The sequence below is a fragment of the Xyrauchen texanus genome, chromosome 32 (genome assembly GCF_025860055.1).
Source record: "Xyrauchen texanus isolate HMW12.3.18 chromosome 32, RBS_HiC_50CHRs, whole genome shotgun sequence".
Classification (NCBI taxonomy): domain Eukaryota; kingdom Metazoa; phylum Chordata; class Actinopteri; order Cypriniformes; family Catostomidae; genus Xyrauchen; species Xyrauchen texanus.
Window position 1 is genome coordinate 31,528,183 of NC_068307.1, and position 25,334 is coordinate 31,553,516.

At 38.9% G+C, this 25,334-nt stretch overlaps 1 protein-coding gene across 3 annotated transcripts in view; it reads right to left on the minus strand.

The window, feature by feature from the left end:
- LOC127625969 (interleukin-17 receptor D-like) overlaps positions 1-25,334 on the minus strand; it is a 53,320-nt gene that overhangs the window by 10,014 nt on the left and 17,972 nt on the right. The window contains exons 1-8 of one of the 3 annotated variants that reach the window (XM_052101473.1): positions 15,984-16,218; positions 12,345-12,408; positions 8,745-8,870; positions 2,986-3,104; positions 2,724-2,844; positions 2,158-2,202; positions 1,856-2,007; positions 1,550-1,585 (exon numbers count right to left, since the gene is read on the minus strand). In XM_052101473.1, the coding sequence (XP_051957433.1) occupies positions 1,550-1,585; positions 1,856-2,007; positions 2,158-2,202; positions 2,724-2,844; positions 2,986-3,104; positions 8,745-8,870; positions 12,345-12,408; positions 15,984-15,998 (678 nt within the window). In that variant the 5' untranslated portion in view covers positions 15,999-16,218. Of the gene's footprint in view, positions 1-1,549; positions 1,586-1,855; positions 2,008-2,157; positions 2,203-2,723; positions 2,845-2,985; positions 3,105-8,744; positions 8,871-12,344; positions 12,409-15,983; positions 16,219-25,334 lie in introns of those variants that run through there. The other 2 variants (XM_052101471.1, XM_052101472.1) reach the window with 2 other exon arrangements.

Consider the following 25,334-nt stretch of genomic DNA (forward strand, 5'->3'; position numbering starts at 1 on the left):
AGGTAGCGTCAGGCACCGCAGTCAACAATTGGGTCTAGAATTTAACTCACCAACTTTAATATCATCTCATAATGAGCCAGTGTCTCCCCTCTGCTATTCTGAAACTCTGTTTGTGTGTGAGACAAAGTTGTTCTGATCAACTTGATTTTGGCCGACCTACCGAATGTTGTGCTTGAGGTCACGCTCTATTCAGCCAGTGCTCACTCACTCACTCACACACACACTCCCTCACACACTCCCTCACACACTCCCTCACACACTCCCTCACACACTCCCTCACACACTCCCTCACACACTCACTCACACACTCACTCACTCACACACTCCCTCACACACACTCCCTCACACACACTCCCTCACACACACTCCCTCACTCACACACTCCCTCACACACTCCCTCACACACTCCCTCACACACTCCCTCACACACTCCCTCACACACTCACACACACACACACACACACACTCACACACACACTCCCTCACACACTCCCTCACACACTCCCTCACACACTCCCTCACACACTCCCTCACACACACTCACTCACACACACTCACTCACACACTCACTCACACACTCACTCACACCCTCACTCACACACTCACTCACACCCTCACTCACACACTCACTCACACACTCACACACTCACGCACACACTCACACACTCACACTTTCAGAATGGCAGAGGGGAGACACTGGCTCATTCTGACTTTCTTCCCTGACACTTAGAGATCGGCAAAATAACAACAGGAATACCACGTGAACATAAATAATAGTAAAAGACTGAATAATGTGCGATTCACAAAGTAACTTTTCCCTAAGTATGTGTGTGATTGTGTATTTATCCCCTTGGAGCTTGCCGTAGAAAACGTTACAGCCCTTATGTGAGAAAATGAGTTGCATTCAATAAACATACTGTTCTGTCTGTGATTGCTCAGTTTTCAACATTTATTGTGAATTATTCAATAATATACACACGTTTTACTAACAAATCTGGGGAGTACGAAGCGTTTGTGAATCCAATGGGAAGTTTTCGTGAAGGTCCATTTTACGTGCAGATTACTCTGAATTTACTCATATATTAACGAAAGTTTCATGAATGAGGCCCAATCTGTGTAACATCCACTCAGAAGAAAGACAGTCAAACAGGTTTGGAAAGAAAGCTCTCTGGACTCCAAACACAGTTTCTAAGTGACAAAGTGTTGCTGGGAAAGCACTCTGGGTTTTAGGTTTACATTTCCATCACAACCAAAGCGTCGAAAGATGTAGAACATATCTCTCCTGTGACATTTACACTGAAGGTCTGTTGGCCAATTCAACCGACAGGACTGCGTTTCATTCCAGCTGTCTGTGGAGAGCATTACCCGCTACTGTGAGCGCTAATCCAGAACAATTTATTTCCAATCTAGTGTAACCACCACATAAAACCGCAGGAGGAAATGTGTCAGAGCTGACACAACATTCTGCATTATTATGATGCAAATGATGAAAAACTCCTTTTTCACAGGTTCAACCAAAAAAATTCTTATTCTGTCATTATTTACTCACCCTCATGTTGTTCCAAACCAGTATGCTGTAATTTTTCTGTGGAACACAAAAGACATCGTCACCATGAGCTGCTCTATAGAAAAGACCAGCGTAAAGATTCTATTTCTAAGGAAATGTTTCCTTTTGTGTTTTGGGAACAACATGACGGTGAGTAAATCATGACAGAATTTTCATCTCTCTAAAAACACTGTATATACTATTATCTCAAAAAGCACCTGAATTCAAATGTGTATGAATTTGTGCCATATTTTCACCAGGGAAAATGTTTTGACTCAATATGCAAAGTGCGAAGTGAAGGACACTCACGGGTTTACAGCGCTTGAGTCTGAAGGGCCCTTCCTGTCTCAGCTTGTAGTACAGATAATAGATGCTGAATCCAAACGATGAGGGGGCGTGGTCAAACACAACATGCAAGTTAGAGCCGAGTTGAGATACATTGAGCATCTTTGGCTTCCAAACTGCCAGAGAAATGAGAGAATCCAAGTTATTTTTCATCTCTGGATCAGAAAGCATGATTTTAGAGTTTGCTTCACATGCCATATGTCTTGACTAACAACAACAACAGATCAATTGGACTTGACATATTATTTTCTCTCCAAAAGACTCACATGGTTTGCAGATGATGTTATCTGGGCCAAGAAGGACTTCACAACCTGCAAGACCACAACAATTGAAACAGGGCAAAGAAATTACTTGCTACATTTTTCCATGCCAGGAAAGCCTTTTTAAACAACCATAACTGATGGTACATATAAAAGTGATATTTTTAATTCTGAATGTAGGCCAGAAACATACTCTATTTAAGTGCGCAAAGGCAGATGTGAATCCTTGGAACCGCGCATTTGTTGCGTTTCTGTGTTGTAGCAAACCTCAGTGGGGGTGATAAAGCTACTTTCAAATGTCTGTCCATTAAATTAGATGTGCTTTTATTCAGGTAGCTGGCTATAAACATGTCCACAATTTAACAAACTTAACAAAACTTAAAAGACGATAAAAAGACGACCGTTTATGTAAACGCCTGCTATAGCTCCCCTAGTGGCCACACTGCGAATTCAGCATGCGCTGTGAATAGCACAACGCTGTGTGAAATCTAATTTGCATATCTAGAAGTGGTTGCATTCATGTACATGCATGGAGTATGTTTCGTATTGTATGTTTCCTGCCTAATACTCACTGTTAGTGTGTAGGAAAGATGGCGGAAAAAAACTATCGTTCAAGAACGTGGGAAACGGCACAATTCTGACCATGTAGTCTGTCTCAAAGGCGAGTCCCGTGAAAGGTTGAGAGCTCATCTTCTGTTGGGGAAAATGAATGTAAAGAATCATTGTTCTATTGAATAACATGACAGAACTAGGTAAATTTTAATGGGATTAAGCTTTCAAATAAACTATATTCCTACAGATCCTGTTTTATTGAGAACAAACACATATACTTACAACAGTTTTGTAAGAGAAATTAAGCTGTCGTGGATCTTTCAGAATCATGTGTTGGCATTGTTTTCCCTCAGGGTTCTTGTCCTCCAAATACACCCGGAATCCTTTGACGTGTTCAATACCTTTTGTGGATAAAACAGGTTATGTGAATTAAAGGGGATTAGATGGTATAAAAGCACGGATGCATATTGCTTGAAAGACCATAATTGTGGTTTTTGAGTTCAGTTAATTCATGTTTGCATTGTGTCAAGAATTCTCAACTGGTTCTTGATTTTATATTGGACATCAAGACCAAAACAACACCACAAAAGTTAACCAAAGCATTGTCATTTATTAATATATTTTTTTTTTGCTACAACTTTCTACAAATTGGGCCAACTTTCACCCAATTTGGCATGCCCAATACCCAATGTGCTTTTAAGTCCTCACGCCTCAACCCAGGTGGTGGAGGACGAATCCCGGCTGCCTCCGCATCTGAGACCGTCAACTCGCGCATGGCTTGCGCGTTGCCACAGAGACATAGCGCATGTGGAGGCTTCACACCATCTGCCGCGACATCTACACACAACTCACCACACGCCCCACCAAGAACGAACCACGTTATAGCAAGGAGGTTACCCCCATGTGACTCTACCCTCCCAAGCAACTGGGCCAACTGGGCCGATTTGGTTGCTTAGACCTGGCTGGTGTCACTCAGCACTCCCTGGGATTCGAACTAGTGACTCCAGGGGTGGTAGCCAGCATCTTTACCACTGAGCTACCCAGACCCCCATCCTTTATTAATATTAACATGAATGACTTGGGCCCAAAATGCAAATGAAAAATGATTAACATGACATCAACTTGATGGAAAAATTTACAATTTGGGTTTCTAAATGTCTCAATTTCAATTTTAATGGTTTTATGACCTTGATGACAGCCACACAAAAATTGTGGTTGCCACGAGCCATGTTTATTGTCACTTAAATTCAATTTTATAATAATATAATAGTAATTATTTACATTTATTATTTAATAAATATAAATACGATTTAATTTCATTTAAGGTGAAATGTGTGATTTCTGCACCACTAGTGGCTCTAAATGGCATTGCAAAAAAAGTTTTCGAACAGGTTTCCTGAACTATCTCCTTCTGCCATAGGACACACAAACAAAAAGATCTCACCCAAAACTCTTACCATTGGTCTAACCACCATTATAGGTATGAGTAATAGTGTGCTTTAATAAACAGCACCAATAAATATTCTGGCCGTTTTAGAGTACCTCTACATTGTAAACTCTTTTTTTATTATTTAAAAAGTACAAGGAAAATTCTATGATATAATGAGAAATGAAGAAAGACTGTGTAGTTGCAGTTATCCGGCAAATATCTGTGGTGTAATTGTGGAATAAATCCAGCACAGATGTGAGGGATGTTCAGAGAACTTCCTGTAACCCTGCTTAACTCCTGCCGTAAACTTCAGGACTGGAAACGACACAAACTTTCAAAGCATGAGGTCAAAGCCCTGAACCATTTGTCTTCGTTTTTTTAATCTTCCTTTCCTTTTTTTATGAGCACCCCTAAAAGGAACGGAGAAGCTTTTACCTCAGCAACAGTATAAGTGTGTGCGTGCCAATGAAGCTCTCCCATGCCCTTCAACGTGTGCCAGCCTACCTCCCTTTTAATTAGATTTCTGTCTTATCAGTTGCAGAGGGAAGAGGGCAGAAGAAAAGGCTCCCGCACACATTCCATGATGGAGCAGGGCCTGAGAGGACCCGATCTGAGTGCCGGGGTGTAACTCCACACCTACACCGGCATACAAATAGCATCGAGAGAGCCGCCTCATCACACAACCTTCAAAGACACAACTGAAGGTGGAAAAAAAAGCAGTGGAACTGTTTGTGCGCTCCTCTCGATTACGTTCTTAATTTGCTCAAAGGGTCTTTTAGATGGTAGCTTTAATTTAAAGGAGTAGTTTGTCTGAAATTCCATTGTTATTTGCTCACCCTCACTTGCTCCAAACACTTATGACTGACTTTCTTTCATATTTTGAAGAATGTTACGCTGCTCTTTTCAATACAACAAAAGTATACGCCATAAAAAGTAATTCATATTGTAATACAAGACTTCCAAGGGCAAGATTTCCAGTGAATACGAGTCTTACGATAACTTAGAGGAACAGAACTAAATTTTATGTATGAATGCGGATACCCCAGATTGGGCCGCAGACCAGGGACTCCGTTTGGACGGTGAGGCGGAAGAGACTCAGCGTCAACTGTCCAGCATGTCGGCAATGCTGGCGAAAGTCGTTGCTGTAATATGTCGATTGATCGCGGCCATAGAGACGAAAAAAAAAATAAAGCCATACAGTCAATCGACAGAGTTGGTTACAAGCGTGGGAGAAGTTGAGAAACGGATCAATTATCTGGAGTCATCAGATAGGGAATTAGCTGCTAACCCGCTAGCAACCAACATAGACTTTGAGTGCGTTTGGGGAAGGTTGGAAGACTTAGAGAATCGTAGACAATGAAACATTCGAATTGTTGGAATTCCTAGACGAGCTCTTCCAGAGTCTGCTTGACATAACAGGCCAGAGATACGGAGAACCGCTGAGGGAGAAAGGCCCCGATCAATTCGGAGATCATCCGATAAAGTGTTACGTGAGTCGAGGAGTAAAGGTAGGCTTTCTTGGAAGAACCACAGTGCACCTCCTATCAGAAGCTAACTGGCTAATTGCCTAAAGGCGAAGTAGATGTCCTAAACAATAGTTTGCTAATATGAAATCTGTGGAGTAGTTAAAAAATTAGTTTTAATGGTCAACCTAATTGTATGTAAACTTCTGACTTCAACTGTAAAATCAGGGGGAAAAATCATATTATATATATATATATATATATATATTAGAGCTGTCCAAATTAACACGTAACACATGCGATTAGTCAAAAAGGTTTAATACATTCATTTTTCTTAATCGTGATTTACCGTTAATACACCAGCATACACGCTGGTGTGAAAGGCGGAACATTGTAATGTGTCTACCCGGAATCATTACAATGATGCACACTTCACAACACACACACACACACACACACACACACACACCTCACACACACACCAGAGCTCTTCTACCAATTTTAGCCTCCAAGCATTGCATAAAATAGCATAACGCAGCGTTCCCATAGCTCTTGGCGCTTTATGATGTAATGTTAAATATTTTTGTCTAGTAGCGCATTTCATATGGATTTTAAAGTGCCACTGTCATGGATGCCCAGACAAGAATCATGAACGCAGCTTCATGATTGCAGTAACAAAGTGGATAGCCAAAGTCTACCAGAAGATTGTGAAGGATGACAACTTTAGGGATTTAAAACCCATTGCAATGAAAATACAACCTATGTGATGACTAGTTCTTCCAATTAGTCAAACTCCCACTTAGACTTAGGGAAATGTTTAATGTTACCTAAATTAGTGCTATTTTAGTGCAATTCTATCTTTGTAGCCTACTGTGGAAGGCTCTGTTCGGAAAATGTTAAATAAGCATTACATTGCTATATATTGTTTTGTTTTCTTTCCTAAGATGGAAATAAATGCATTTTGACAGGTAAAGAATTATATTTAGAGTCAAATTTCAGCACTTTCTGCTGATGTCGTGCTGACGACGTTGAATATGTCTAGAAACATTGGGCTGTGTGTGCACTGTTTGCACGGATAACGAAATTCACGCAAAGAAATGTCAAGCGGAAATACCCAAGTATACTTGGCGCACATGCCATATGTACTGCTTTTATGGGATTTTTTTGTTTTGTAGTCTTTTTTGCTCATTCTTTGTTTTTGTTATATGGAAAAAAGCAGCAATGACATTCTGCTAAAATTCATATGTGTTTGGAACAACATGAGGATGAGTAAAAATAATTTTTGTTTCTGGGTGGACTATTCTTTTAAGCTCGGCACATTAGGGAAAGGCCCCACACCCAACGCTTTTCATCTGCGAGTTTCTTTAATATACACCTGAGCTGTGTCAAGTCCTGCCCCAGTCAAAAGGATTAACCTTGAGCGAACAACAGGCCACATTGTCCCATTCGTCAGACAAGAGCTCGCATTACCACATTCAATAGCGCCCTGGCAGACGGAAGCAAAGGACACCCCCGGCTTTCGTCCAGCCACACACGCACACCTTCCTCCCTGGACAGAAATAACAGTGCCGCTATGTTCCGATTTCTTTCCCCTCTCTTGGATGGATCTGTGGGGCTGTCAGGCCGAAGAATAATGTGGGTGGGAGGGGGAAAACCTGTGGCTTTGATCAGGAAAGAGCAGGAGCACTCTTTGAAGACTAGGTCTTTCTGTGTGCTCCTCTCCGGTTCCATTCGCTCCAGGCTGAAGATATGCAAAGATAAATCACCCTCATGTGCAACCGCCCGTGAAACACACATGCACTTTAAAATCTGTCCTCTTTGTTATGGGTTTGTGGACTAATGGAAAGCCCAGACATGCAGTCTGAAATCTGTTTCCAGGACTGTTTGGGGACCAAAAACTTTACTTTAACTACACCTTAGATTTAAATATGGGAACTGAATCCAGCGTTGTGGATTAACTTTCAAAAATGTAACCTTAATATTTCCCAGTAGCATAGCTGTAGCAAACGGGGACTTTCAGGGACTCTATTCCCATTGTTTTTTTATGATGATTCTCACTACCGTAACATTTTAACAGTATTAAAATAAAAAAGATGCTCATGTACAATGATTTTCTGAAATAATATCAGCTAAAATTAAAGGCAGTGCTAAGGAAGAACTGCTATGATGTTTAAATCCTTTAAAATTTTAAATAATAAATATGAAAAACTGGTTTTGTTTCCCAATCATCTCAACTGTATCTGAGAAAATGTTTGATTTAATACGACAAAGCAATCAAAAGTTAAAGCATTACAAAAAATAATTCATCATAGTGTACAAAAACGTCTCCATATGTGCAAAAGCCTCTCCAAACAAATAAGACATAATAACTGTACAAACTAACTAATTACACATGAAAACACAACAATGACTAAAGGAATGCATAGCATGGAGATGAGATTTATTAACGAGATTTCACAGAATGAGTTTCATTCTGTGTCATTTGAGTCATCATTGAGTCTGTGTCGTGTATTTGGCGCCATCTCCTGGTGGTCATATGTAACATTGTGCTTCATGTGCATTATCTAATGATCTATACATCTGATTATCTTGTGTGTGGGCTTGATTGAAAGATAATCACCTCCTCTAAATAATGACGTGATATTTTTGTTTCGATTTTGTGAAGTTATAAGCCAAAACGCGGCATATAACAACACCAACATAATTGTCAAAGAAATATACTAAGCTGTTTCTCACTATATTTTTGAATGCAAGTTAAACAAATAGCCTGGTTGTATTTTACTCTTTAAGAGATTTCCAACAACATATGACACATGACTATTTGATGAGTTTGAGGTTTTTACTAATTGCAATAATATGTACAGGGCAATTTCTTTTTTTAATAAATTATCAAAACGGAACACTTCTGATTTGTCTGCAAATGTTTGGTCATAATGCCTGCATGCATTGGAAAGTAGGGCTTTGAAGCTTGCAAAAGATACCTATTTTGCATTGGTCAAGACTATAGCTAATCATATTTTGATGATTTGTTCTCTCGCAGGCTCGCCAGCAGGCCCCATCCGAGCTTAAAGGGCTAATTAAAAGTAGCTTGTATCCTGGCATGCTATAATTTCAAAGTAGATCCCCAATACTCCTGAGAAGAAACCTACCGAGTGGACTGGCCATCCAGTGTACCACCACAGCTGCCTGGCTGTCACAAGACATGTGACTGAAGGTGATGTTGTTCACTTCATGGATAGCGTGTTTCCCCATTGGATTCCAGTTGAGCGAGCAGTCTAATTGGGAAAACAGAAATAAAATGCAAACACAGAGTGAGTGAGATAGAAAAACAGACGGTCAGCCGAGTGTTTCCTCTGTGAGAATACTGGAAGTTTGAAAGCAGTTCAGAGTGAAAATATGCAGCCATGCGAGGAGACACCCTCACCCCTCTCTTTTTTCTTTTTCATTCACGTTTTTTTGCTCAGATAAGCAGGTAAAGGAAGAAGAGCAGTCGCTTGTGTCCGCCTCACACCCCATTGCTCTTTTTTACGCAAGCGCTATTGTGATGCTAACGAGAATGGCTTTTAGCCACCGCCATTCCCGTTCGCAGTCACACACAATGGGGATTGACTGCTGAGGAAAGATCAGGATTAGCTACAGGACGAGAAATTTGACTTTTCGACACGCTTTAGAGGCAGACAATAGCTCGGGATGCTTGACAGAAACAACGCTAGGCATTAATGAAAGAATAAATACTACATTAAGCCAAGCAAAGAGAATCAATTAGGGTGGATCTCACAAAACCTGTCAAGCACATACTCGGGTCATATTTCACCCAAAATCGAAGGGCAAAATAAGAAAATTATATTTTTCTGAAAGAAAATGAGTCAGACTTTTTTCTTGAAAACTCCAAACACATTTTCACCCACCAATTCTCTTTACTCAAATGCCAAAAATATATTTATATTTAAAGTGTATTTATTAATTTAGGGTAAATTACATTTAATTTATACCAATTCTATTATATATGTTTTTCAGGGTAATAAGATTTTGAGAAATTAGTTGATTGTCATGAAAATAATTTCACAATGCAGCATCTTAGTAATCTATGATTTAAATAAAAAATATATAAAAAATAACACTGTAATAAAGTAAATGACTTGTTTATAATAATGATGATTGGTAAATAAGGTTATCTGAGGTGATAGAAAAAAAAATGAGGGCTGTCAATCGATTAAATTTTTTAATCGAATTAATTACATGGTGTCCTGATTAATTAATCATGATTAAATCGCATTTAATCGCATATACAAATATTTGCTGAGAAAGCCCCTCATATAACAATAATTCAATATATAATGATGAAATAATTACACATAGTTATCTTTAAATATTTAAAAATGATACATATACACTCACCTAAAGGATTATTAGGAACACCATACTAATACTGTGTTTGACCCCCTTTCACCTTCAGAACTGCCTTAATTCTACGTGGCATTGATTCAACAAGGTGCTGAAAGCATTCTTTAGAAATGTTGGCCCATATTGATAGGATAGCATCTTGCAGTTGATGGAGATTTGTGGGATGCACATCCAGGGCACGAAGCTCCCGTTCCACCACATCCCAAAGATGCTCTATTGGGTTGAGATCTGGTGACTGTGGGGGCCATTTTAGTACAGTGAACTCATTGTCATGTTCAAGAAACCAATTTGAAATGATTCGAGCTTTGTGACATGGTGCATTATCCTGCTGGAAGTAGCCATCAGAGGATGGGTACATGGTGGCCGTAAAGGGATGGACATGGTCAGAAACAATGCTCAGGTAGGCCGTGGCTTTTAAACGATGCCCAATTGGCACTAAGGGGCCTAAAGTGTGCCAAGAAAACATCCCCCACACCATTACACCACCACCACCACCAGCCTGCACAGTGGTAACAAGGCATGATGGATCCATGTTCTCATTCTGTTTACGCCAAATTCAAACAGAAATCGAGACTCATCAGACCAGGCAACATTTTTCCAGTCTTCAGCTGTCCAATTTTGGTGAGCTCTTGCAAATTGTAGCCTCTTTTTCCTATTTGTAGTGGAGATGAGTGGTACCCGGTGGGGTCTTCTGCTGTTGTAGCCCATCCGCCTCAAGGTTGTGCGTGTTGTGGCTTCACAAATGCTTTGCTGCATACCTCGGTTGTAACGAGTGGTTATTTCAGGCAAAGTTGCTCTTCTATCAGCTTGAATCAGTCGGCCCATTCTCCTTTGACCTCTAGCATCAACAAGGCATTTTACGCCCACAGGACTGCCGCATACTGGATGTTTTTCCTTTTCACACCATTCTTTGTAAACCCTAGAAATGGTTGTGCGTGAAAATCCCAGTAACTGAGCAGATTGTGAAATACTCAGACCGGCCCGTCTGGCACCAACAACCATGCCACGCTCAAAATTGCTTAAATCACCTTTCTTTCCCATTCTGACATTCAGTTTGGAGTTCAGGAGATTGTCTTGACCAGGACCACACCCCTAAATGCATTGGCCTTAACTGCCATGTGATTGGTTGATTAGATAATTGCATTAATGAGAAATTGAACAGGTGTTCCTAATAATCCTTTAGGTGAGTGTATGTATATATATATATATATATATATATATATATATATATATATATATATATATATATATATATATATATTTATTAGGGCTGTCGATTTAACACGTTAATTCAGTGCGATTAATTTTACAAAAAATAATGCGTTAAAAAAATTAGCGCAATTAAATCGCACCATAATAAGGAAGAGTCCTGAGAAAGGCAAGCTTGTAGTACCGCCTGTTTACTGCAGAGGGCAGTAAGTGAAATTTCAGCTGTATGAGCAACACGGTCCGGGGGCATTGTGATTAATTGCGTACAATTTTTTAATGCGTTATTTTTTATTAAATTAAACGCACTGAATTAACGCGATAGATCGGCAGCCCTAAAAAAATATATATATAAGAATAAATCTAGTCTAAATACATTAATGTCTTTAAAAATGTAAAGTGGTGTAACCATCAAGTAAAATTTATTAAATACTCTCTTTGCATCTTGAATATATGTAAGTATATGCAACTTTTCAAAAATATTTAAGTTAAAAAACAAGTCACAAATATCAATATGTTTTCTTAAGGTTACTCAATTTGACCTAAGCAAAATGTGCCTTTTCATAAATATTTCAATATATATTTTTTCCTCATTTTTACTATTTTGTCACAACAACAATATAGCGACCTGCATGTTGGACAAACCACCTGACTTTAGTTAACAAAAGTTTTTCAAATCTTAATAATATTTAACAAATAATTGTTTCACTGCTTATTTTTTAAGAAGTTATATTTGACAAATATTTTTGTTTTAATTTCTGTTTTTTACTTCTCTGAATTGTTACACAACTTAAAACAAATATCAAAATGACTTTGAACCCAGAAATTGAAAACATGTTCATAACTTATTGGACACGGACATAAAAAAAATTTGTCACATCACTGACCCAATTACAAAAATTAAAAACACAAGTGAAACAGAGACTTTTCTGTAAACAGAATTGAGGACTTGGGGAATAATTTATTAAATGTGCTTATATGCCATTAAATAATGTCACAATGCAAAAAATCATAATGGTCTTGTGCAAAATACAATTTCAAATTTTAGGGTGATCCGGTCAATTCTTGACAGTTTTTGCGAGATTCAGCATCCTAATTGGGCAGTGCAGTTAGAGAGGTTTGACAATAAAATTGCTTACTGTCGTAACGAAACGTGACTCCAAGCTTGCGGCCACTCTCATCAGAACTGTAAGATTGAGTTCCCTGCAAAAAGAGAGAAAATAAAGCACAATATATTTTATTACACGCCCATCACTTCCACTTTATGTGAATATAACATCTGAACTCCACTGTAATGACGGCAATATGGGCAGCCGAGGGACAAACAGCAACTTGTATAACAAGAATGCGCGCTTGAGCATTCAAAACCACCAGCATTTGATGTGGTGACAGCCACACTGCACAATCCCACAATTATGAGGCTCCTGGCATTCAACAACTCTGTGTTCGGTGCCAAACACTGAATATAACTCTCGAGTTAACAGAAGAGGGCGGACCGAAACAATACTGGCACTCGAGTGGCATTCACTGACCCGGAATCAGCCATTTAAACATAAACGATTAACTCAGGTGAGGTAATGAGTGGTTGCAGCTGATTTGAGTGCAGTGCCTTAAGGTTTATCAAAGAAAGTCAAAACAAAAATCCTTGCGTGACAGAACCAGACAGATGCACGTGAGACAAGAGAGCTTTGTAATCAGCGAGCTAGATCGGGGCGGATGTACAAAAACAAAAACGTAGATATATAAAATGGGGATTAAAAAATAAAGCGCATGTATTCAAAAAGAATAATAACATGGTGAAGGATATTCACAGATGTGGAATGACACTAAACCAGCTTTTCTTTGCGGTCACTGCACAGATCTTATCGTTTCCATGTTATCTTGGATAAAGGAAGTTGTTTGACATGACGGGACAGTAAATAACTCACTCCTCCCAGGAGATGTTCCTACACAAAACCTCAAATAATGAGATATTGAGCTAAGAAGATTCTTTAAAATGTCCATTTTCCTTTACTTTCTAACAAAGCATAGATAATTCTTTAAAGACCAAGTATAAGTACCAATACTTCCTTTTCATTACTCACCGATACCTTTTGTGTGTGTGTGTGTGTGTGTGTGTGTGTGTGTGGGCATGTTTATGTGGTTTACGAGGACAATTTTTTAGGTTACAAACTGGTAATTACAAGGGTATTATGCTATAAATGTGGTTTATGAGGACATTTCTAGTGTCCCCATAATTGAAATAGCTTAAAAACACATAAAAAAATGTTTTATTGAAAATGTAAAAATGCAGAAAGTTTTTTGTGAGGGTTAGGTTTAGGGGTTGTGTGAGGTTTAGGGGATGTGTTGGGTTTAGGGGTTGTGTGAGGTTTAGGGGATGTGTTGGGTTTAGGGGATGTGTTGGGTTTAGGGGTCGTGTTGGGTTTAGGGGTCGTGTGAGGTTTAGGGGTTGTGTGAGGTTTAGGGGATGTGTTGGGTTTAGGGGTTGTGTGAGGTTTAGGGGATGTGTTGGGTTTAGGGGATGTGTTGGGTTTAGGGGTCGTGTTGGGTTTAGGGGTCGTGTTGGGTTTAGGGGTCGTGTTGGGTTTAGGGGTCGTGTTGGGTTTAGGGGATGTGTTGGGTTTAGGGGTCGTGTTGGGTTTAGGGGTCGTGTTGGGTTTAGGGGTCGTGTGAGGTTTAGGGGATGTGTTGGGTTTAGGGGATGTGTTGGGTTTAGGGGTTGTGTGAGGTTTAGGGGTTGTGTGAGGTTTAGGGGTTGTGTTAGGTTTAGGGGTCGTGTTGGGTTTAGGGGTCGCGTTGGGTTTAGGGGTCGCGTTGGGTTTAGGGGTCGCGTTGGGTTTAGGGGTCGCGTTGGGTTAAGGGGATGTGTGAGGTTTAGGGGATGTGTGAGGTTTAGGGGATGTGTGAGGTTTAGGGGTTGTGTGAGGTTTAGGGGATGTGTGAGGTTTAGGAGATGTGTTGGGTTTAGGGGTTGTGTGAGGTTTAGGGGATGTGTGAGGTTTAGGGGATGTGTTGGAGGGGTCGCGTTGGGTTTAGGGGTCGCGTTGGGTTTAGGGGATGTGTGAGGTTTAGGGGATGTGTGAGGTTTAGGGGTCGTGTGAGGTTTAGGGGTCGTGTGAGGTTTAGGGGTCGTGTGAGGTTTAGGGGTCGTGTTGGGTTTAGGGGTTGTGTTGGGTTTAGGGGTTGTGTTGGGTTTAGGGGTCGTGTGAGGTTTAGGGGATGTGTGAGGTTTAGGGGATGTGTTGGAGGGGTCGCGTTGGGTTTAGGGGTCGCGTTGGGTTTAGGGGATGTGTGAGGTTTAGGGGATGTGTGAGGTTTAGGGGTCGTGTGAGGTTTAGGGGTCGTGTGAGGTTTAGGGGTCGTGTTGGGTTTAGGGGTTGTGTTGGGTTTAGGGGTTGTGTTGGGTTTAGGGGTTGTGTTGGGTTTAGGGGTCGTGTTGGGTTTAGGGGTCGTGTTGGGTTTAGGGGTTGTGTTAGGTTTAGGGGATAGAATATATAGTTTGTACAGTATAAAAATCATTACGTCTATGGAAAGTCCTCATAATGATAGGTAGACCAACGTGTGTGTGTGTGTGTGTGTGTGTGTGTGTGTGTGTGTGTGTGTGTGTGTGTGTGTGTTAGCATGCGTGCACGTGTAATGTTGTAGTTTTCAAATACAATACTGTAAGACTTAAAATTTGAGAACAGTGTTTTTATTATGTTTAGCAACTCTTACTCAAAAGTAGGGCTGCAACTACCGATTATTTTGATTATCAATTTGTAGTTCGATTATTTGACTATTCAGGCGATTATTGCAACGATAAATCATTAGCTCTCAACCAACTATTCAGCTTGTCCCTCGAGTTGAGGTTGTATTAAACATTTGCTTACTAAAAATAATAATAATAAATAAAATAAAAAATACAGCATCTTTTAAAAATACCACTTAAATTACTAAATTACAGGGAGAAAAAATACTTGATACTGTCTATTAAATCTAATTTCTATCAAGTATAATTCCGTTAAACAAAATCACCGCAAAATATACTTTTATTAGAGTGTTTTGTCTTGTTTTCCATGTAAGAATATCTAAAAATCCTTAACGCAAGATACATTTACCCGAGACGCAACATATAAGATATTTAGACTTGCTTTCAGAGAATACATCTTGAATATAAGAGTATTTTTTTCACTTGTTTATACTTCAGTATGTGCAGAAAGACAAAACACACTTATTTTCTTAATTATAATTAAGATTCTCTGAAAACAAATGTAAATATCTTCAGTAGTACAGCTCCTCCAGTAAATGCACCTTGTTTTAAAGTAGTTTTATATTGGAAATATACGTATTTTGTTGCAGCGTATAATGGGCTATGACTACCCTCTCTTGCCTTTGTGTTCACTTGATTTCAAACCTTCTCAAAAGACATCATAAAAAAAGCTATTTAAAAGTAATTAAAAATCACAGACAAATTGTATACAAAAATAACCACTATAAACAAAACCAAGAGAGCTGCTGACTTGGTTTCAGAAACTGTAACTAAAGACATTATCATCAAAACAAAAAACAGCTCTCACAAATATGGTAAAAATCTCATTTCAAAGTCAAAAAATAATAATTATTGGGCCAAGAACGGCTGTTTTGGAATAACATTAAAATATGGCTATAGCGTTACTGATTTAAAAACTGCTTCTCAAGCATTTCTGTTGCCTATTCAGAAAATGCCAATGATATTTTTTTCCAACATTAGAATAAACTATGCAGTTATTCAGCATGTGAAATCGTAGACTCTTACTTACCCTGCTGCTTTGCATACATTATTCATGGGAAACTGCCCTAAAATTGTGGTTTGAGGAAAGATCTGAGATCCTTTCTCAACTAATCAAAACCCAGATGAACTGGATGTCCAACCATAAATACAAACACTAGAAATAGAGTCCATGACCAACCGATTCATCAAGCTCCAATCACAGATGTGCTTACTAAAATTGTGAGAACAAACTCCTACGCCCAAGACGGGGCTAATCTGTCCTAATGACATCCTCTGCACCACTTCCACAGGATGTGTATTGATGAGGGCGTGATCTTCTGACCTCGAGGTTTTGTGGACCTCGTACCTGGTCCAGATGTACAACCAGAGAGAACTATAGAGAGACAGACAGGCCACACGAATAAACGTCAGCCAGTCTAAAATCCTCTTAAGACCCTGATATACTTCTGGAGAAGTTCACATTCGTTCTTCTTTCAAGGGTAATTATAATTTCTAAACAGCCGAGCAACAGTATACTGTTGGTGAACATTCAGACACCCACCACACCGCTGTGGGAGGTGTTAAAAAGTACATTTAAATATGACGCTCAGTAAACCCTTCACTAATGTGACATTAAAATGTGTTATCAATGACTTCATGCCTCATTCTATGAGTAGAATTCACATGAGGTCAGTAAACAAAGTTGTTTTACCACTCTTTGATGATTTGAAGTAATATATATGCAGTAGAACAGGTTTCATTTGTCTTATTTACATTCAAGTTTTCCCAAAAGTGGATCACTATTATTACTATAACTCAAGCAGAGGTCCCCAGCTCAGAATTACATTTTTTTTTATTTTCTTCCTGGTTAAAGATAAACATAAGTAATGATTCAAGCCATAATATTAAATATCATGGATCGATATTTACAGAGCAACCAATTATTTTGTAAAACGGGATAAAAATGGCAATTTTCACCTAATTTAGGAGCAAAACTATAGCTGTAGAAATGCAGCAGTGTCATTATTATATTTTTACACAGAGATAGGTAGGTCTATTCCTAAAACCAGTTGGCTTCAGCACCCATAGTTGAACTATATGCCGCCAATGGTTGGAGTCCAAAAATGGGGGGAAACCCTTTTTTGTGTTGTTTTTCCCAAGTTGGAGGCCATATAACTCTAGAAGTATTAAAGATATCTTGATATCCTTTTACAGTCTACAGTCTAGAACAAACTTTCCTTCTAATATCTACATATTTAAGTCCATTTATGGTTAAATACCAGAGATCTGAGTGTCTTATTGTGGCTCCATGCAAAAATTGTTAAACATATTTAAAGGAAAACCAAATGTGGGTCCCATGGTATGAAGCTAGTTTTTCTTGCCCCATAAAACAAAGGTATGAAGTACAAATAATGTTGAAACTAGAAATGTACATTTATTTATTCACATAAAAACAATCATTTCAAAATCTCACATTATAATAGTCCAAAAATACACAGAATAAGTGACACATGTGCCTCTTAAGTTCAATACCCATTATCTAGTTTTTTTGGATTCCAGAAATACACGGCTACAAATATCTGGAATACAACATTAGTGGTCCAATGTGGGCATGGGCTCTTTTAACACCTAGCAACCATCCAGAACACCCTAGCAACTGCATTGCAATTCCCCAGCAACCACCCACACCTTGGCATTGTGACAGCAAATATTCAGAAATAAATGTAAAAATATTATTGCACAAGCAGGTCTAGCACAGGTAGTCCGTGAGCACTGGGACTTTTATTGGAAACACTTCTGAAAGTTTCAGACCACAGTTATTTGTGTTAATGAACTAAGGGGAATGAAAGCACAAACTAGTTTGGCTCATAGCCCTTAGCCTTGCTTTTAAAATGAGGCATTTTAGGTAGTAAAAACCATTTACAGCCCTGTAGAAGAAAGGGGCGGCTGGCTAATTCCCCATTTAGCGTCAGAATGAAGTGACAAAGTTAGACACGCTGGAGCTGCACTAATGGTTCCTGCCATGCTGTCCTGGGGTTTTTAACATCACGCGCACAGTGGGGTCCTGAGGTCACCGCAGACAGACAGACAGCTGCTGTGTGACTGTTGCACACACCTGCAGCCAATAAGAAGAGCTGTTTGTGGCCACAGACTCACACCTCTGAGAACTCCGGCAGCCATTTAGTCCCTTTCTTAAGACTTTTGGTTTGATGGTCTTAGCAGGTTTCCTAGCCTCGTCAGGCTGGTTTTGGAGGGATTTTGGGGCACTTTTAAACTGGCCAGATTGGGAGACCAGCTGACCTCCCAGCTATAGCTCAGCACCAGTTTAAACTAGCTAAAAGCAGCAAACCCACTTAAGAGGGTTAGCAGGGTTAAGGTATATATATATATATTTATTTATATATTTTATGTAACAAATGCAGAAGTGATCTCTGAAAATATCAGATTCTAATCTTTCAAATGATACCTCATATGCCTGGCTTATGTATATGGGGACTTCAATGTTTTAAGCGGAAACTTTTTCCGCAATATATGCAAAATGTGTTTAAATGTTTATGACAAACCACGCTCGGTGTGAATGGCCACTTAAAATAAGATTACATTTATCAGGCTGTTCAGATCAAATGCATTTCTGTGCTAAATAACGTAGCTAGCTGCTATATTTGATTAAACATTTTTTTAATATCTTGCAAGATTGGTTTGCAATTGCACTTCCCAAATATTAGAGTTTATCTTTCTTTGATTCCAATTAAATCTTTCTAGTGAATTCTCTTTGTGTGAAAGTGTGCTTTTAAGAAGGGGGTAGCATGCATAATGCCTCCTAACAAGTCTGTCACACTCTCCCCAACACCCTTTTACGACCTTCCTCAGCAAGCACCACCTCCCCCTCTCCTTCCCTTTATACCTGCGGGCCGTTCGCCCCGCTGAGAGGAGCGACTTGAAAACCTTCCACAGCAGTTGTGACGTCTCGGCCCTCGCTGAACTAATGGCCCCAGCAGTCATTTGGTATCCTTAAAACTTCAAATGGACAGTTTGGGCTGGGAGTGCTGCGAATGGGGCCCATAAACTCACTGCAACCCATGTGGCAAACAAGAAGAAATGTTGCCCACAAGAAGGTCAGTCCCCGGTCAAATAAGGGTCCCTGCACTTTATTAGCCCTTATTAAGTGATTGTAAAAGAGAGAAGACTGTGTACCTTTTGTTTAATGAGCACGTCATTAAATGCCCTGTGAAAATTAAGAGAACACATGATGACCCAAGTCAAAACCAATCTAAGGGAAATCTAAGGGTGTTACATTTACACTTACAAATAAGCACTATGGTAATATCATGGGGTTTGGAAATAATGATATACTGATGAAAATAAGATATATTCTAAAATCACAGTTGTTAAGTTCAAAGAAATGTAATCTTTGTGTCTCATATTGGTTTCATATTTTTTTGAAAAACATTCATAGCATATTCTACCAAAAAAATTATAATGTTGTGGCTTAAATGTGAAGCGGAGTAACCATTGAGTAAAAGGTAGCTTCTCATAAATATTTTAAAATATCTGATATTATTTATGCACTATGTGTAAATAGCATCTGCCACATAGCACGGCTATTTGCCAACAACATAAAGACAAACGCATCCCTGAGTGTCACTGCAATGGCCTAGTTTGCCAAGATGGTGTGGATATGTTTTTTCCATGTGGACGATCTGGGTAAAATTCTGGGTAAAAATGGTTTTACTATAGTAATATTGTAGTAACCATGTTTTAGGTTGAAGACATAGTTTTAATGCAATTAACAATGGTGTTGCTTCAGTAATATGGCATTAATATAGCATGTTTAATTTTACGGCTACTATGATTTAAACTACAAAATACCATGGGGTGCTTCTATGGTTACTGTAGTAAAACCATGTTACATTTATGTAAGGGAAGATTATGGTCAAGTTTAGCGGTATGGGTTGGTGTAGTGCGTCTGTGGCACTCTAAATTAACAAAATAAACACACTGCTGTGATGTCCATTTACTGCATGTTAGTATTTAATTAGAGTGTAAAAATATTTAACACTATTTACACTTAGTGCAAAGAAGCCTCTGCATATTATTTATTATACATGTTGACTGCCAAGCAGAGAGAAAATAAATCAGGCACAGACTGTATGTCTGTTACATAAGGTATCATTTGAAAGCTTGGAATCTGAAATTTTCAGAGATAACATCACTTCTGCATTTATGTTACATAAAATAACTAAATACAGCTTCAAAAAATGAATGCTGAAAATTATCACCCCAAGAGGTAATGGGGTAGAAATATTTACATGAAAATAAAAGTCCTTCACATAGCACCTAAATGGACAAGTCATATATCAAATGAAAGCTCTCCTTCATATAATGCGACTGTACAGATAATTTAGTTGCCCTATTACCACAGTTCGAAAGATTTTCAAAAGAATAACAGTGAAATTTCATTAAGTCATCTAATACAAACATCTCTTTTATGCACCGATAACTACTGTTGTAAGCCCCAAATAGCTAAAAACTTTATATCTGCTTTTACCTAAAAAATTGCCAATTTTTACTTATCGTTGAGTATGCTTGTGTGAAAAATCTAAATAAATGATCATAAAAATGTGTATTCGATAAAATGTTATACATCTTGGTAAAGGGATCTCCACTTTCTAATTATAGACTGAGCATCTAGTCCACTCAGAGGCCGAGATATGAACTGCATGAACTGAAAATTAGACTGAATGTCTATGGACGAGCACATCTGTGAGGGCTAAAATTTCAGATTTGTATATTGTGATGGAATGTGATAGAGAAAAAATTATAAAAACAATAAATAGTATGTGTGAATGGTAAGCTTTTACATTTGAGTGTGAAAAATTGCACACGGCAGACCAAAAATGCACTAGTTTAAGGCTTAAATAACAAAAAACAAATATTCTAGCGTACTTTGACACTCCATGCTGGAAATTAGTTTTTAACCAGATCTACTCACTTAAGCAAACAAAAATAGGGTTTTGTTTTAAAGCTTAGAAGCTGGACTTTACAATGCATATATACAATATAACTAACTCTTAACAGGTGCTTTTTAATTTGCAGACAATTCTGTTTTCACAACTTATAAAATATGATAATTTATTGTACACCATACTGCCAAAATACATCCAAAACATCATACAGATCAGAAAGGATTCAAATAGATAAAAATATTTTTAACTTACAAACAAAATATATATCAAGTAAAAGCCCAGAGAAAAAGCACATAAGTTGTAAACTGAGTTTTTGTCACGCTTTCAGTTGTAACTTTATGAAATGAACAGAATATAAAAACAGCAGATGCTCCAGAAAAACTAAACGAGTCCAAACACAATGTAATGCAATCCCTGATCAGTGGATATGACCCATTGTTTTGAAAATAATGCGATGCTCCCTCAGATGTCTTTTTTATCATCCTGGGGGTCGGTCAAAGCAGACCAATCGCAGCTGTTGTGGTCCGCGTTGGAGTGACACGTGGTTGCATTATTTATGAGGTGCACATCATGCTAATGTGCAAGTTCGACCCAGAAGTATAAATAGGCCTAAAAACATTATGAAATTCATGTTCAATTTTTATTTTTCTCTCTAATTGTTATGCTGGTAAAATAATTTGTAATTAAAAAAAAAAATTGTATTACATAAGAAAAATGCAAAGTTGAAGCATTTTCAGTAGCTGACTTTTGGACCCCACACATCAGAGTACCACAGTATTACCATCTGATACCATCACTGTACCGTGGCATAAGAAGGGTGTGATGACAAAAAAAACAAAAAGATTCCCCTCACACACATCTGGCATGGCCAACAGAAGCCATTAAAGAGAAGAGCTTTAGTTGGCTATTGTGTGGCTTCATGGGATATGAGCATGTCAGAACAGAGTTGAGGCAGGTGGCAAACGGGGGTGCGTGCTTCCTGTAGCACACCAAAGCCTGATCCAACCAGGTGTTCTGCCTTCGCTCCAAATAATAATAGTAATTATATGATCTGAATGAGGGGAAAACTCCACAGCATGAGAGCTGTAGTCGCTGCTTTCTTCATTTGTTTCTTTTTATGCGTTTACCCCTTCTTCTAACTCCCCTGGGCAGAATATGTACTAATGAGTGATTCCCCTTTAAAACATATGATTTCTTTTGGCGACACCAGGGCAAGTTCAACCATTAGGTTACAGTAACTTCTATTGGATTAGTCTCCCATAACCACACTTGACTACTGACAAAGTCTGGTGCACTTTGCAACTGATTCTGGCCAAGAACTGCCCACTTAGCCAGGAGGATTGTCTGATTGACATGTTAAGTGACCAACCACAGTTCCTTTTGTTTGTACATGCTGTTTAATAACGGAGTTATCCGAAATACGTGACCACAATACAAAACCGAAAAATGGTACAGTGTTAGACAACACAAACAAATGTGATCAGAATTGCGCAAAAATCGGTCTGCCCAAAAGCAGGTACTTTTCCAAAGAAATTACTCAAATAACAAATAAGAATACAATTTTGATCGTGGATATATAGTTTACTGGCTGCAACATTTTTCACATTATTCATTTTTGGTGCGTTGTCAACAAGCACTATTGATTTAACCCGAAAAAAAGGTCAACTCAGAATGAGCCAAGAAGAAGTCTATAACAGGTTTCATTTCTAAGGATGTCTGCACAGATCCTTCAAACGGGTCATCTGCAAGAATTTTCGCATAGAATGGAGCGCAAAAGTCTGGTAAAAATCCCAATGATTTTCTCTGTAGGTTAATTAATTTTGAACAAAAACATATAATGCTCTGCACTAATAGCACCTTTTTAACCTTAGCGGTATTCAAAGCACTTTTTTATATAATATATCTTTAAAGACAGACGTTGGTAGGCCTATATACTTCTGCATCATTTCAAATGACTTTTACCAATTCCATGTTTAAGAACTACAGTACCCATTATACTGAAGAGAAAGATCCACCAATCAGAGAATTGCGGCAAACAAAGTGCAGCAAAAGAGCTCTGGAGTGACTGCCGACTCCCATGATGCACTGCAAATGACGCAATTGAGTCAGACCCTTCACAGTCAAACTAGTTATTTATTTGTCTATATCTGAATATTTAGCAATAAACTTGAAATATTTATAAATCAACAACTTTAAATCAACTACATTTTTCCATCGTTTTTAATTCAATAATGTCATTCATGGGACTGTAGTCCATTAACTTATTAAAGACATTAAGTACACCGTTATTTTTTATCTTTTTTCTGATTTGAAAATGCTACTTTGCTTCAAATATAAGTTTGTAATGTTGTGATTTACCTCGGAGCTGGCTGGTTCGATTTATTAACTCTATGCAGGATTGTTTTAGATCCCAACACACAAAAAGGAAAAGATGGCAATGTATCACAGTCTTAAACTGCAAAACACTAAAAATATATCACAAAATGATCATAACCATGACCCAGATTCTACATGATAATGTACCGCCATGAGCGTGCTGATTCCCACCCCAATTGCCTAGACTGGAGGTTATTTTGCAGAGTTTCTGGCCTAAAAGGCACTTGGGTTGAGAAGGTTTTCTTGGCATGTAAACTCACACATGAAGTTAATTTAATGAGAACACTGCCAGCTATGTTACAAGTGTACATCGTTCTTCTTAAGAACCCAATTAGCTGTAACCCATATGGAGACAATGGCAAGCAAGCCAACAGACTGTTTTTTCCAAAGGTGAGCTATTTGTTTGATCCTCCGTGGCGCTGGTCTTCTCCCTCCCAACTCTCAGGAAACACATCCCCCTGGGATTTTACCCCCGCACAGAAGAAGAACATGTATACTATCAGTTTCTATTTGCTGAAGGGAAGATAGGATATTTGACCAGTAATGATCGATCAAAGGGACAGTGCTGCTATTCTTTGCTCTAAAATCGAGAGGGGGCAGAAACCAGGAGGGGTTTTTAGGGGCAAGTAATCTGCCTGCCCCGAGAACATACTAAATTACCCAGAACTGAAACAAATTCCTTTCTTAATCAGCGACCCCCAATTTAAATGGATACAAACTGAGTGAATACTGTTCACAAGACTCTATACTGTCATTTAAGGGTAAAACCTCTGCCACAAAGAGTCTAGAAGCACTCCTACGGATGCAGCACCAAAAAAAGTGCCTCTGGTAAGAAATATTTTGATGTGGGTTTTTTCCCCATTTAAACCTGTTTGGTGTTTAGTTTCCTTTGATATGCCACTCATTTTTCTCGTATCAGCGCGCTGATAAACATGATGTCCACCTAAGTGGATTTTGGGATATTATTCCCTCAAAAGTAGAAAAAACATGTTAGTTATTTTACATCGAGATAATAAAGATAAATTTGAAGTATTCAAACTCTTAACTCAGTACTTAGTTGAAGCACCTTTGGCAGCGATTACAGCCTCAAGTCTTTTGGGGTATGATGCGATAAGATTCGCACACCTGGATTTGTGATTTTCTGCCATTCTTCTCTGCAAATCCTCTCAAGCTCTGTCAGGTTGGATGGGGACCATTAGTAGACAGCCATTTTCAGGTCTCTCAAGAGATGCTCGATTGGGTTCAAATGCAGACTCTTGTTAGGCCACTCAAGAACATTCACAGAGTTGTCCCGAAGCCACTCTTGCGTTGTCTTGGCTGTGAGGTTGGAAGGTGAACCTGTCTGAGACTGAGTTCCTGAGTGCTCTGGAGAAGTTTTCATTAAGGATATCTCTGTATTTTGCTGCATTCAGCTTTCCTTCAACCCTGACCAGTCCAACCAGTCCCTGCCGCTGAAAAACATGACATCAGCAGGTGATGAGCGGTGCCTGGTTTCCTCCAAACATGACGCTTGGAATTGAGGCCAAAAAGTTCAATCTTCATTTCATCACAGTCTGGATATAGAGTCCTTTAGGTGCTTTTTTGTAAATTCCAAGCAGGCTTTTATGTGTCTTGCACTGAGGAGAGGCTTCAGTCTGGCCACTCTGTCATAAAGTCCAGATCGGTGGAGTGTTGCAGTGATGGTTGTCCTTCTGCAAGTTTCTCCCATCTCCACACATGATCTCTGAAGCTCAACCAGAGAGACCATCGGGTTCTTGTTCACCTCTCTTACCAAGGCCCTTCTCCCCCAATTGCTCAGTTTCTGAGTCCTGGTTGTTCCAAACTTCTTCCATTTAAGAATTATGGAGGCATGTACACTGTCCTCTTGGGAACCTTCAATGCAGATTACATTTTTTTGTAACCTTCCCCAGATCTGTGCCTCAACACAATCCTGTCTCTGAGCTCTGCAGGAAGTTCCTGATGGCTCGGTTTTTGATCTGATATGCATTTTCAGCTGTAAGACCTTATATAGACAGGTGTATGCCTTTCCAAATCATGTCCAATCAATTGAATTTTCC